Source organism: Mycteria americana, chromosome 1 (genome assembly GCF_035582795.1).
Source record: "Mycteria americana isolate JAX WOST 10 ecotype Jacksonville Zoo and Gardens chromosome 1, USCA_MyAme_1.0, whole genome shotgun sequence".
NCBI lineage: Eukaryota > Metazoa > Chordata > Aves > Ciconiiformes > Ciconiidae > Mycteria > Mycteria americana.
The window spans coordinates 149,352,943-149,366,211 of NC_134365.1; the positions used below are offsets into that span (position 1 = coordinate 149,352,943).

General features: G+C 37.4%; 1 protein-coding gene across 1 annotated transcript in view; it reads left to right on the forward strand.

The window, feature by feature from the left end:
- Positions 1 to 13,269, forward strand: part of TMEM131 (transmembrane protein 131) — a 111,947-nt gene that overhangs the window by 24,979 nt on the left and 73,699 nt on the right. Inside the window, exon 3 of the mRNA XM_075523705.1 lies at positions 8,653 to 8,693. Within this exon, the coding sequence (XP_075379820.1) occupies positions 8,653 to 8,693 (41 nt within the window). The remainder of the gene's footprint in view (positions 1 to 8,652; positions 8,694 to 13,269) is intronic.

Sequence of the window (13,269 nt, forward strand, 5' to 3'; positions counted from 1 at the left end):
TAAACTACAACTGTTACTTTGAATAAATTATCCTTTCATGTTAAGCCAACATACTGGCTTACTTTTTGAGGACTTTATTTTGAAAAGCAAAGTAAAACTTATTTTTCAGAGCAAAGTTTTCATTTGCTTTTAGTTCATAAAGGACTGTTTCCCAGGTCATTCTGTTTATTACGAGAACTCTTGCCGTGGGTATCTAATGTTTTCTTGCACAATGTAGTTGGGGCCACTATTTTCCAGAGTGAGTGATCTTCTATTCAGACGAAGTACTTTCCAAACACTTATGCTTATGTATTAGTATTTCTAAAGTAGCATATTCCTACAATGAAAAAGGAAAGTGGTAAGACTCTTCAGCCAAATTCTCTTAACATCAATAACTACACTTACCCTTGCTGCAATAATCTCAAGTATAGGAAATGCTTTTTTACAGGCAAACTCCTAGAAGTTTTTACTGATACTTACTGGTTTGCAGAATAGCTAAAATAGGGGAACAAGAAAACCTGTGTGGTTATATACAGTTAATAGATATTTGCGGTCTTTGTTCGTGAACTGCTAGTCACAAAAGCTGGTAATGAGAATTACAGTGGTCCTAAATGTCAACTAGATGGAACCTTAACATGACTTGTGGTGGCTTTGCAATGAGGAAGCTATGGGACTGAGTTACATGTGTGGGAGTCAGCAATGCTGATCTCTTACTGGAGGAATTTTAGTATTTTCTGCATGATCTGTACTTCATTCCGTATGGCACGGTAAAGAAGTATCTTAACAGAAATGGCAACCATTCGGTTCTGGTGTATCAGCAATAGTGTTTTCAGGGTGTAAAGTTTTAAATGTATTTTTTTATTACCTCACATTTTCATGTTGTATGTTGACTTTTAAAAGGGTTTTGATCTCCACTGATATCCATATAGCCAAACTGCTAAGATACAGACCACATAAGTGGGCAATAAAGTGGCTGGACCATTGACCTCGATGGGTGCACTCTACAGTACAAAGTTCAGCTGGCAGTCAGTTACCCATGATGGAGCTTGATAATGAGGACAATACTGCTTAATGTCTTCATTAACAGCCTGGATGATGGTATAGAGAGTACTCTCAGTAAGTTTGGGGATGCTACCAAATTGGTCCCAGTAGTTGATACACTGGAAGGCAAGGCTGCTGTTCAGAGGGACTTTGGCAGGCTGACAGGAACCTCATGACATTCAGCTAAGGCAAATGCAAGTCCTGCACCTGGGAGAGAATAACGCCTGCACCTGTGTAACAGGACAGGCTGGGCAGTGAGTGGCTAGACAGCAGCACTGTAGAAAAGACCTGGGGGATCCTGGTACACAGCAAGTTGAACATAAATTAGCCATGTGCCCTTGTAGCAAAGAAGGCCGCCAGCCTACTGAACTGTATAAACAAATGTGGAGCCAGAAGATGAGGGGTGCAATTTCTCCCCAACTTAAGCACTTGTGGGGCTGCAGCTGGAGTACTGTGTCCAGTCTGGGCTACCCAGTACAAGGAAGGCACTGACATACTGGAGCAAGCACAGCAGAGAGATACCAGGACAATCAGGGGGCTGGAATGCTTCTCGTGTTAGGATGTGTTTCTTCAGCCTTTAGAAGAGAAGACCAAGGGGAAAACTAACTGCTGTAGACAGTGTAGAGGTGACAAGAGCCAGATTTTTCATTGTGCATAGTGGAAGGATGAGAGGCTTTGGACACAAATTTCAGCATGGGACATTTCAAACCTGTGTAAGGAAAAAAAGCCTGAGGGTGATCAAACACTGGACCAGGTTACTCACAGAAGTTGTAGAATTTCTGTCTTTGGAGATATTCAGAACTTGATGGCCCAAAGCAGTGAGCGACCTGTGCTAACAAGACCTCCCCTGGGCAAGGGTTGACTAGATGGCTTCTGGAGCTTCCTTTCAATGTGTGTGATTTTATAAAGGAATAGAAGCCGCCTCCGTTCATTGCCACTGCTTGTGAGCAGCTGAAGTCCTTCTGCTGCTCAGAATAAAATTGCAGTTTCTTCTTCTTGTACAGGAAGAATTGCCATCCCCAGGCTTTAGTTTAAAAATAATTAATTGATGCCCAGGAGTAAGTGACTGTTGCAAAACTAGTGTCAATAGCATGTGTTGCATCAGCTAAAGTCAACTGATGTTTTTGTTTCCTTATGTGAGTTTGGGTCATGAAAGAGCACGGCAAGAATGACTCAGTCCAGTCCACTTTCAGCTACCATCCAGATTACAGCATTCATTTTTTTTTTGTTACCTTGAGGAAGATATTCATCATTAATTATGTTTCTTTTAATTATCCTACTTACTAGCATAGAGCTCACGAATACAGCAATGAAGATTTAAGCTGCCATCTACATATCGGTTTTGTGGCTGTCTCTCAACGTTCAGTTGCAAGCAGCACGTAATTTTTCTACAAGAAGGAACCAGCCTTACTATGAGATAACAATATGTAAAATGTTCATACAAAATTAAAACTGAAAGAGTCTTTTGAATTAGTGTGGATACTCTTGTGTAGGAATATAGAAAGCTTTGGTTGTTGAGAATTTGGTAAAATTAAAGAAATGTATTTGTTTTCCAGAAACCTCAGGCCTTAAGAGGGCCTCCCTAAAGTCTTTAGGGCTTTAATTCAGTTGCTTAAACGTAGGTAACCAATGCTATTTCAGATGCCCTGGGCTGTCCCAGACATCTACATGGACCTGGCAGATATGGCACAGGGCAGAGGAGAAACTGTGTGCCCTTCTGGATGTCAGTCTGAGACCAGGCAGGTTGCCCTAGGACATTAATCTCTAGTGGCAGCAGATGCCTATGTTTAGATGACTGAATGTCGTGCTAGGTAATGTGACCTCTTACCAAGAAGTGAAGAATAGCTATTATAACAAATGGGTGAGACGTTAAAAAATTAATGTTTTTTGTTGTTGTTCGTTGTTTTCTTGGTAGGATTTTTTGTTTTTGTTTTCTGGCTAAAGTTGACAACCATGAGTATGCCTTTAGAGACAGCCTTCAGACTGTAAGGTCTGTTTTTTGATTCTCCATGTGCACAAGATTGGTGTCTGGTATCATTCCACAACTGTACTGAGTCTGTAAGGTGAGCTCTCAGGTACAGATTCTCTGTGAACTCTTTCTTGAGGATATGAGCCTCTGGAGAGAAATTATTGTAAGTCTTGAAACTGGTGCTGGCTGACTGCCTTCAAATTTTCTAACTCACTGTGTGCAAGTTGTCTCAAGATCTTTATTCAGAAATCCCTTTGGTTTATAGTTTAATCCTTCTAGGGTTATATAAGAGATAAATTAAGGCATGCAACTGTTGGTAGTGACAGCCTAAATGCATATGCTATCTTTAAATTAAAAAAAAAAAAATTTAAAAAATCATCTATATCCAAGACTTGAACACAGCCTTTTGGGTGGAAGGATTATAAACTCCCAGTACTGGTAAAAGCGGTGATTTTTCCCTCTCCTGCTTCTTTTTCCCACTCAGTTGTATATTTCTACTGTTTCTTTTGTGCTGACTTTAGTTTTTGTTGTTAGGCAGTCAGTTGGATCAGGAAATTAATCCAATTGAATTTTTTTCCCTCTGTAACTTAGCTTATTGTGTCTCTTGAAATATTAATAGTGTGCACATGCAGCCTTCTTCCTGATCTGTACATTGCAAGGTAGTATTTTGTTATTTGTGATACTTCTCCCGTACAGATAAGATTTAATAAAATTTTCCTATAAATCATATTTTGCTAATGCTGCTCTATTACAGATGTATCCTTTACAGGAGAAAAGAATAAACTGTATTTATTAAAGAGCATAATTTTATTTCTCTCTACCTGATAAACTGGCAGTATTCAACAAAATCTACACTTTAAATAGTGGATTGATCTGGTACATGGGTTTAGTTCTTAGCATTTATATTTGACAGTTTTGTGCAGTCACACAGGAAAGATAGCATGCCAGACTGCAGCACAGTAGGTCCAATTTTACTTGAAGATCAAATTAAAAAAAAGTATTTAGAACATGTAACTGAACACATTTGTATGTTTTTGTTTACTGCACGACTCTAAAGATTGACGTGTAATAAAAATGAGTGGTAATTATAGAAACTGCCACATGAGATTTATTTTTGGTTTAGTTCCATGATGCTATGGTCTATGAGCTGCTGAAGTTGGTATGCTATTTCTTTGCTCTTGATTGACCCTGATTAAAAAAAAGCAAACCAACAACCAAAAAACCAAACCAAACCCACAAAAACCCCTGCTCAAAGCACACAAAGTGTCGTTGAAATGAATTTGTCATCTTGCTTGTATTTAACAGACATCTGAAAGCAAAACCCAGGCTTTTCTGTATAAGCGTGAATCTTTGATGGATTTTTTGCTCTTAAATATATTTCAGACATTTGATGTCCTACCAAAGTGATTTGTGATTTTAAACTTTATCTACAGATATTACTCTAATATTTTAATAACAAATCTGTAATTTCAGAAAATAGGAGGGAAAACTTGAGTGTATGATCAGCCAGAGAATTTAACTCCCAACAGTTAACTACAGCCATGGCCATGTAGTAGTTCAGCTATTGTCAATGATGTGTATTTCCATTTGTTTCTGTATTTTTCTGGAGTTAAATTTCATCTGCCCTCTGTCTAAAAGTTGGCCTGGGTGGGGTCTTAGATTTAGACTAATATTAGGGGTTTTGACTGCCAGTTACGATGCTTAGGAGCATAGATAACAAACAACTTTCTCTACTGAATAATTTAAAACTTAATAGAACATGCTCTCTTGTTAGAGCCAAGGCTAGTTGTCAAGGATGGGACAGTGTTGATAATGACAATTTTGGTTGCCCTGTCATAGGATCTGAACCTGTTAGCTCCATCATCTGACTGTCAGGTAACTGCTGGTAATTTAATTATGTGCTTTAGTTATGTTTCTAAAGAAAAAAACAATTACTGAAAGGAAGGTTGTATTTAATTGTAGTGAATAATGCACTTTCAAGGACATTGGTAAGGAATACAGGGTGTTGATACATCTATTAATTAACTTCATAGAGTAAGTTTAGTTGTTGTTGTGGTTTAACCCCAGCCGGCAGCTCAGCCCCACCCAGCCGCTCGCTCACTCCTCCCCCCCGTGAGATGGGGGAGAGAATCAGAACAGTAAAAGTGAGAAAACTCGTGGGTTGAGATAAAGACAGTTTAACAGGTAAAGCAAAAGCTGCTCATGCAAGCAAAGCAGAACAGGGAATTCATTCACTCCTTCCCATGGGCAGGCAGGTGTTCAACTGTCTCCAGGAAAGCAGGGCTCCATCACGTGTAATGGTCACTTGGGAAGACAAATGCCATCACTCCAAATGTCCCCCCTTCCTTCTTCTTCCCCAGCTGTATATGCTGAGCATGATGTCTTATGGTGTGGGATATCCCTTTGGTCAGTTGGGGTCAGCTGTCCCAGCCATGTCCCCTCCCAACTTCTTATGCACCCCCAGCCTACTCACTGGTGGGGTGGGGTGGGAAACAGGAAAGGCCTTGAGGCTGTGCGAGCACTGCTCCGCAATAGCTAAAACATCCCTATATTATCAACACTCTTTCCAGCACAAATCCAAAACACAGCACCGTACTAGCTACTATGGAGAAAATTACCTCTATCCCAGCCCAAACCAGTACAGTTGTATAACAATATTTCACAGGAACATCATCTCAGCAATTTTTGGTTGTTTCCTTCCAGTAGGCAGGAAAGTCAGTGATGTGAATGCACAGCATGGAAGAATGGAATTGGTGAAATCAGGAGAAGAATGTCTTTAAATGACTGCTGTAGTAAAAAAGAGAGGGTTATATGCAGTTCTTTGGTAGGGAAGAATAGCAGATTATTTCAGTTAGTAGAGAAAACACTCAAAATGGATTTGGGTCATTTTGGGGTACATCTGCATTACTGATTGTATTGCATAGATCTTCAGATCCAAAACTTCCTCATCATCAACAGTTGGAGTGTACCACTTGCTACACACATCAGAATGGGCAGAAATCTCACTAATGCTGAGACTTATTGAGCAATTTGTCTGTCAGTCTAGATCAGTGGTAGCTAGCTAGTGGTGAAGATCAGTGCCTCTCAGCTGCAGTCAAATCACTTGGGCTGTTTAGTCCTTATAAGCAAGCACTAGTCTGTTTCTGCTGAGTAGGCTGTGCAGCATCTCTTGCAGAGCCCTCAGAGCCCGGTGTAGTCTGATGTGCTTTTAGAGAGAATGGGCACATCTGCAAGCTGTAGGCAATAGTTACATAGCTTAAAGTAAAAAAGAAAAATAAAATTGGAAGGGCAGACAGTGATTCATGGTTGTCAGATTTATGGTAGAAAAGTAGATAATAGAATAAGCATATGTAATTATAAGGAGCTGTTTGAAGCTTATTAAAACCATTTTTAAAATACTTAAGCAATAATGTATTTTCGGCAGAGCTTATAAAATCATGCTATTGTGAACTAGAGGAAATCAATGGCTTAATGTTTTGAACAAGTGCTTGTATGAAGTGTTAAACCAGCTTTTGACAGCACAAGTGCTTTTTGGATAGAAAGAAAATATTTTCAGCTGATTCACTTTGATTCAGTTTCCTATCTATTTTTTAAGTTGAGAAATTAATGGGTGGCAGTTTAAAACTGGAAGGTTTGCTCTCACTTTTCCAATTTGAGGAAAAAATAAGGTATGGAAGGCAGAGATCTTTTTTTTTTCTGATTAAATTCTTTAGATTTCAGACCTAATCAATTAACTTGTTAGGCAGTGCTTCCTAGGAAGTTTTAGGTAGAAAACACTTCGTATCTTAAGCATTCATCAATTAACTAAAACTGATTTTAAATTTCTTCTTTCTTCATTTTAATTGAATTTCTCTTACGATTCTGAAACAATTCCCTACAGGTTGTATTATATCTTAATGGAAATAGAAAATGGAGGGTGACATCACAAATGAAGAAGCTGAACTAAAAGCTTATCAGTATGGGAGTAGTATACCTTTGCTAGGAAAACTTAATGGAAATATTTGCAAGCCAGTGTATTTTAATAAAAAATAAGAAATGCCCTGTTTTCCTAATTAAGGTACAAATATAATACATAAGTTTAATTTAAAGCTTGCTGAGTTTAAATGAAAACTTGCTGATTTTCAAGTTATAATGAAATGGGCAATATGAAACAACTTACCTTGTCTCTTAGCATTCTGGTCAGTGAGGAAGAACTGCACTGATCATGCTATATTGCAAAGCGTAATTTCCTGAGAACCCCTTCCTCCTGCAGTGTCCCTTTAGCAAGGCAATCTGCTCCTCTACACAAAAAAGCTAATGGATCATCTGCCTAGACATTTAAAATTGCAAATAAATCCTCAAGTTACAAACAGATTAGCTTTGTTTTACAATGGTAAATAATACACTTCCAGCTTTCTTTAGTTTGATACAAATTGGAGGGTCAATAAACAAAATAATTTCGTTTAAAATCTGAAACGCTACTTAGATTTACAGTCCAGAGTTGATCCTTTACATGAATCAAACGTTAATGTTTGTGGACTAAGTATTTAATAGTAATAATTATAAAATTTCAAAGAAGTGTCTCCAAAAAGCAAAATAAAATATATATTCTTTTATTAGAGGAGTTTTCAAGTAAAGATAATTTTAAAAAAATTATTTTAAGAAAAACTACTTTTATCTTAGGAAAAACAAGGAAGGAAAGTGTAATTTGTAGTTGAAATAGAAGTCAATGAAATGCCCAGCCAAGGGACTTGATTTTAGTTCTTAAATGAGATATGAAAAATTCTCATTCCCTTTGCAAACAAACGACATCCTTATACTAGAGGTGAACTGTGTCAGATGAGCCAAGGTGCACCATAGACTTTATCAGACCTGTAAGCTTTCTTCCTGCTCCCACAAGATCAATATTCATCTTGGCCATGAAATGCCTTTAAGAGAAGGACTGAAAGCCTCAATTTGATCCCCAAATCCTGTGGGAATTTGACAGAAGTTTTCAAAGTCAGGTATGTTTTAATGTTAGCTGTATCAGGAGGACATTCCATAAGCAGCCTTCTAGACCAGTTGGGATTCCTTCGCCAAGGGTAAACTAGTTGGAATTTCCTAGACAACCTAACCTCCTTGTCTTTGGGTAATTAACTGTAATGTCCAGCAGAGTGGTAGTAAAGGTATGAATAATAGAGGCTAGAAGATCATTATCAGGGAAGGAGATGAAGTTTCCTAATCAAATGGAGATTGTAGCGTTCTTTGTTTTCTAGTTCGTTAAATTACACCAGTGAGATAATTGCTTGACTGTTACTTGGTTTATATGCTTTTCTTTGTAATTTGATTCTTACATCTATGCTAGGTTTTTATTTTGCCCCCTACAATGTTATAATTTCCTGGACTTTTTTCCTCCTCTCAATCTTTAAGTTGTTAAGTTGCTGCTTGTCTTACAGTTTGTAGGAGTTCCTACCACGGGAACTGACTGCAGTTCTTGTCCAGGGCCAAACAGTCTTTTGGCAGAGGCTTAATTTCTTTAAGTAATTGGAAAAAGCCAATTTGCATTTTCTGCTCCAGATTGGAACTTCTCCTTTTGTCTTTCAAGATCTGATCTACTAACTTGTTATAGTTGCTGGTTTTTTTTCCCCACAGGAAGTATAATGCTGTCAGTGTCTTAAATTTAAAATTATTTTTTTCTTTTACAGACTGAGACAACTATAGGCCTCAGTTCATATCAACAGAAAAGGTAAGCATGATTTTCTAAAAGTTTAATACAGCCATTCTGTTGTGAGATTTGTGATATTTTTCATAAGAACAATAAAGTTTTAGTATAAACAAGATCAAATACAAGTAGTGCAATTTTTCAATTATTTGTCTCATACAGAGGAAATTTAAAATGTAAAACAGTTTTTAATATTGGACAGCTAAATCGCTTCACATATGGAATAAGAAATGGAAAAATTCTTTAATTCACTTTGTAATGTATACTGCAGAGTAATTCTGTGTAAATAAAGAGGGGGTAAACTGAGACTCTGCTTGTAGCTATGGGGGTTTTTTTATCATTTTACTGAAATTTTATTGAGAAAGGAGTGGGTTTGTTTACCTGCTTCAAAAGTTCTTGGGGTCCTTTTGAAGAAGGACTTTATGATCTTTCAATAGATTCTTCTCCGTCCATCCCACGCATGCCCCCACATACACCCTGAAGATGTAATCTGTTGTCGAAGAACTTTGCATGTATAGTATCTGAGAAGGAAAAGAAGTGGCCTCTTTTTTTTTTTTTTTCCCCCGGTCCCTAATTTTTCTCTGGAGACTCCTCAAATATTCCTGTGTATTTAATGAGTACATTGAACAGTAATAATGAAGCTTGTTTCTTAAACAGTAGCATTCAACAAACTGTCATGTAAAGCATAGCTTATTTTCAGTAAATACAGCTAGATTTCTTTCACAGGCTGTTTCCATTTCTTTCCCAGGAAATCTAGTAAAGGGACTATTCTTTTTTTCATTTCAGATGAGTATATGAAAAGTTCTTACTTTACTATGCATATAGATGCTTAAACATGGGCTTAAGAGCATTCTCTTTACAACAAGTTTTGAAAAATCTCTGAAAAAAACCAAACGTTTTTCATTTTACGCTTAAAAGCCTTGATCCTATTTGTATCACTTGCCACCTGTCTCTGCTGCCTTCTGATTAGATATGGACCTAAATCTTGTGATGTAAATGTCCTGAATGGTATGAAAATACTGTAGACTTTGGCTTGCCTAGTACCAGGTTTCTGAGTATACTTGGAATTCAGAGTTTTGGGGGCAAAGAGTGAACATGAAGGTGCTGAAGAACCTTATGAGGATGTGGCAGGTCTCTTACTCCAGGTGAAATTAGCACATAAATTCACATTATCTTTACTGTGATAATGTAAAAGAGAAGAGTGAATATTATGTATTGAAATAAGGCAGTTACTTCATATTTTGATTTGAAGCTTGAGGCAGTTTGTGTATTATGGTAATGTGAATTTTGTCAAACTTGTGTTCTATGAACTTCTCATTTGCTTTTTAATTAAAAAAGTTTAGCTTAGTCATTCTGCATAAAACTTGAAACTTTGTGGTGCTGTACCTTCCCTGAATCTGTCATCTTTCCCCTTCCCTAGCAATGGAGGCTCCTCTCTGCCCTTCAGGACTTCTGTCCATTTATTTCTCATGTAGGAAGTCCCTCAAATTAAACTTTCCACCTGGTGCTTTTACTAAGCTATTTGTTTTCTACTTGCCTGTTAACATTGGATTAAGCAAGCAGAATATGCATTTCACTAAACTGCTCCTGTAAATAATTACCTCCAAAGATGTATTCAGTTCGGTTTCTCTGTTAACCACTTACACATACTGTACACCTCTGTGCGTGTAACTGTACTGTGATAGAAGAATGAATTACCATATATAAAATTACCATGCATTTAGAGTTACTTGAATTCAATTTTCCTGGTTGCTGTAATCATACAAATCATAACATTTTGGTCAAGATAAAATAAAAGTAGTTTTTTAAAGATCAAATTAAAACGATGCACTTCAAATAATTTGTTTACTAGGGGTTTTCCCCATTTTGCTATCTTAAACTGGTTGTGTGAAACCCTGCACTCATTACTATGTAGTGGACTCAGACTTTGCACAGCAGGAAAAGAACCTCTTAAATTTAATTGTTGAACTTCTCTTGTATGTTGAAAGATAAATAAGATGATCCTTAATGCTTCCGGAAGAACACAATCAAAGCAAATAGGTTACAGAGCAGTATAACTAATATTAACTTCCAAAATTTCCATTTCTGTAAGTCAAGTAGCTTGAGCTAAGTGATCATTGTGTTCTTCCCTGTCATAGTTTGTAATATTAAATCAACTGGACTTCTGGTCATTCATAACTCACAAACAACGAGAGTGGTTTAAGATGCTAGTACCCCAGTTGTTGTTTACCTGTCCTTCCTGCCAAGAATTCTCTCTCCTGTGACAGGGAAAGTGAATATGCGTGCCTGTGGCTCAGCTGCTGCAGTTCGTGGTCCAGTGACTTATTTTGTCCTGCCAGCGATGATGGGTTTGTACATGGATTGTGAACTGGAGCTTTTGTGCTGTGGGTATTTGTTGCATTCTTCCACGAGCTGTTAGGGGATTTCAGAATGGCAGGGGACACAGCTGGGGACAGGAACTTAAACAGCTGTAGCTACGTGCAGCAGTATGTCAGATTGCAAGTATGAAAACATGAATTTCGGAATGACAACTGACCTTCTGAGAACCATCATTAGTGTATTTTATGTCTTGGGTAGAGTCAGACTTTATGGAGATAGTTTAAATGGAATAGTATCTTGCTTAAATCATTGAGTCTCAATGACAGAAAGAAGGTACCTTTATTGGGACCTAGGGATTATGTGCAATTTTTTTATCTCTCAGGAAACAACTGAATTTGGTGATCCTTGAGCATGAGACTGAGGGCCATGGATTAGATATGCTTCCGGGATTTTTTATTTTAATTTATCATCTAAGAAGATTGCTTTCAGTGTTCTAGAGTGTGTTCTAATAAAACACTGGTTTACAGATTTGAAAAATCTCCAGGTTTGCCAGGAGAAATAGTCCATTCCACTTCAGAGCGCTGGCCTATTTGGGGTTCAATCACAATGTGATAAAGATCTGCATTGCGAACTCTTTGATGCCATATTACAAAGTAAATACCCAATTTGCTGTCTGTCTGTTTTTCTCTCTCTGTTGTTATTGGTTTTACATGGATCTTTCTTTCAAGTATTTTTCTAGGTGATTTTTTTTTTTTTTTTAGTGGCATTGCTAAGAACTCTTAAGTTTCTGGTCCACATGCTTAACTTCTCTAGATGACTTGTCTTTCATTGTTTTTATCACAGATTATAATATCTCCTTCTTGGTATAGCTTGCAGATATTTCTTCCCTATCTTGACAGTTTATTAAGTTCTTTGATCTGCTTTTTAACACTAATTAGAAGGAGGGAAATGAACTAGCCATTTAATTTGTTTTGTTCTTACCCATGGTCAGGTTACAGTGCATGTATTCAAACTTCTCCCTGTTATTTCCCCACCCCTTCCCCAGACAACCCCCTCAGGAAGTGTTAGCTTTGAAGTTTAACGTCTGATATAATGAGTATGTTTTCCTGATACAGGGTTAACATTGGCATAACTGAGCCAACCACTAGCTGGGTGTAGTTTATGAAAAACTTTTGTTGCTAGTCTTTCTATTCATCTGCACTTATAGTAGTGGCTACCACCAGATACTGAAATGATAAAATGTTTTGTGGGAGTTCACTTTCTCACTGAGGCTGTGTTTAATACCCATATTTGTAAAATAATTTTAACTATAAAACGGTAAATACATTTTCTGATATATGTAGCTCAGCCTGATTTTTAAATATTAACAAGTCATGGATGCACTCAGGGAAATATGATTGGTTACTTAGTTTTTAGCCAAAAATATTCTGTCTTTGAGGTGGCTCTTTCGAGGATGTTCTGTCACAAAAAGTACCCACTGTGAGGTATTTGCCTATTTGTCATTTTAAAAATTCATGTGGTTATTTTTGGACACACTTTCATTTTATTTTGTGGTAATAGAAAAAAACAAAGGCTTTCCAAGAGTTTGTGTTGCTAAATAAAATCATGAGATCTGTTGCTATGTGGCGGTTTAATGCCGTTGTCTTTATTTCTTGATGATTTATGGCACAGGAGAGGAAATAAAACCCTTTAAACAACTGGTAAAGTAATGTGGGAAAATACGTGTAGAGTAATGCATAGATTTGAGTTTTCCACAGTAGCAACTAAAGATGGTACAGAGAAGATTCCACAGAGCACAGACCTCCAGAAATCCCAGAACTGCTAGAAAGTTAAAGTGAGGATACAGAGAAACAGTTACTGCCCAACTTTGCAGAAACCTTTAAATACTATATTTGACAAGTATTTTCTTTATCTCCAAATGCAGAGATGTGCACAGATTATTTAAAATTATGAATGCCTAGTACTCTATGATAAACAGCAAAACATTATGCTGCAGAACGTCCTTAGACAGAAGAAGACTGTGTCTCAGCACAGATGGACAGCCATATCACCTACAGTCTTTCCAGGCATTGATATTTTGACCATCTTTATAACTGCATCTCTGACTAACTTTATTGAGACATGAAATTGCACTTCATTGAATTGCATCTGGTAGTAGGTTGCTTCTGGGTAGTAGTAGCAGTGCAGTAGTTAGTAGTTGAGGTAAATGCCCTCTCACTTGGATGACAGAGTGGATGGTACGGCAAGGATAATGATCATGCCAGGGACTGTGTGTAGTTTA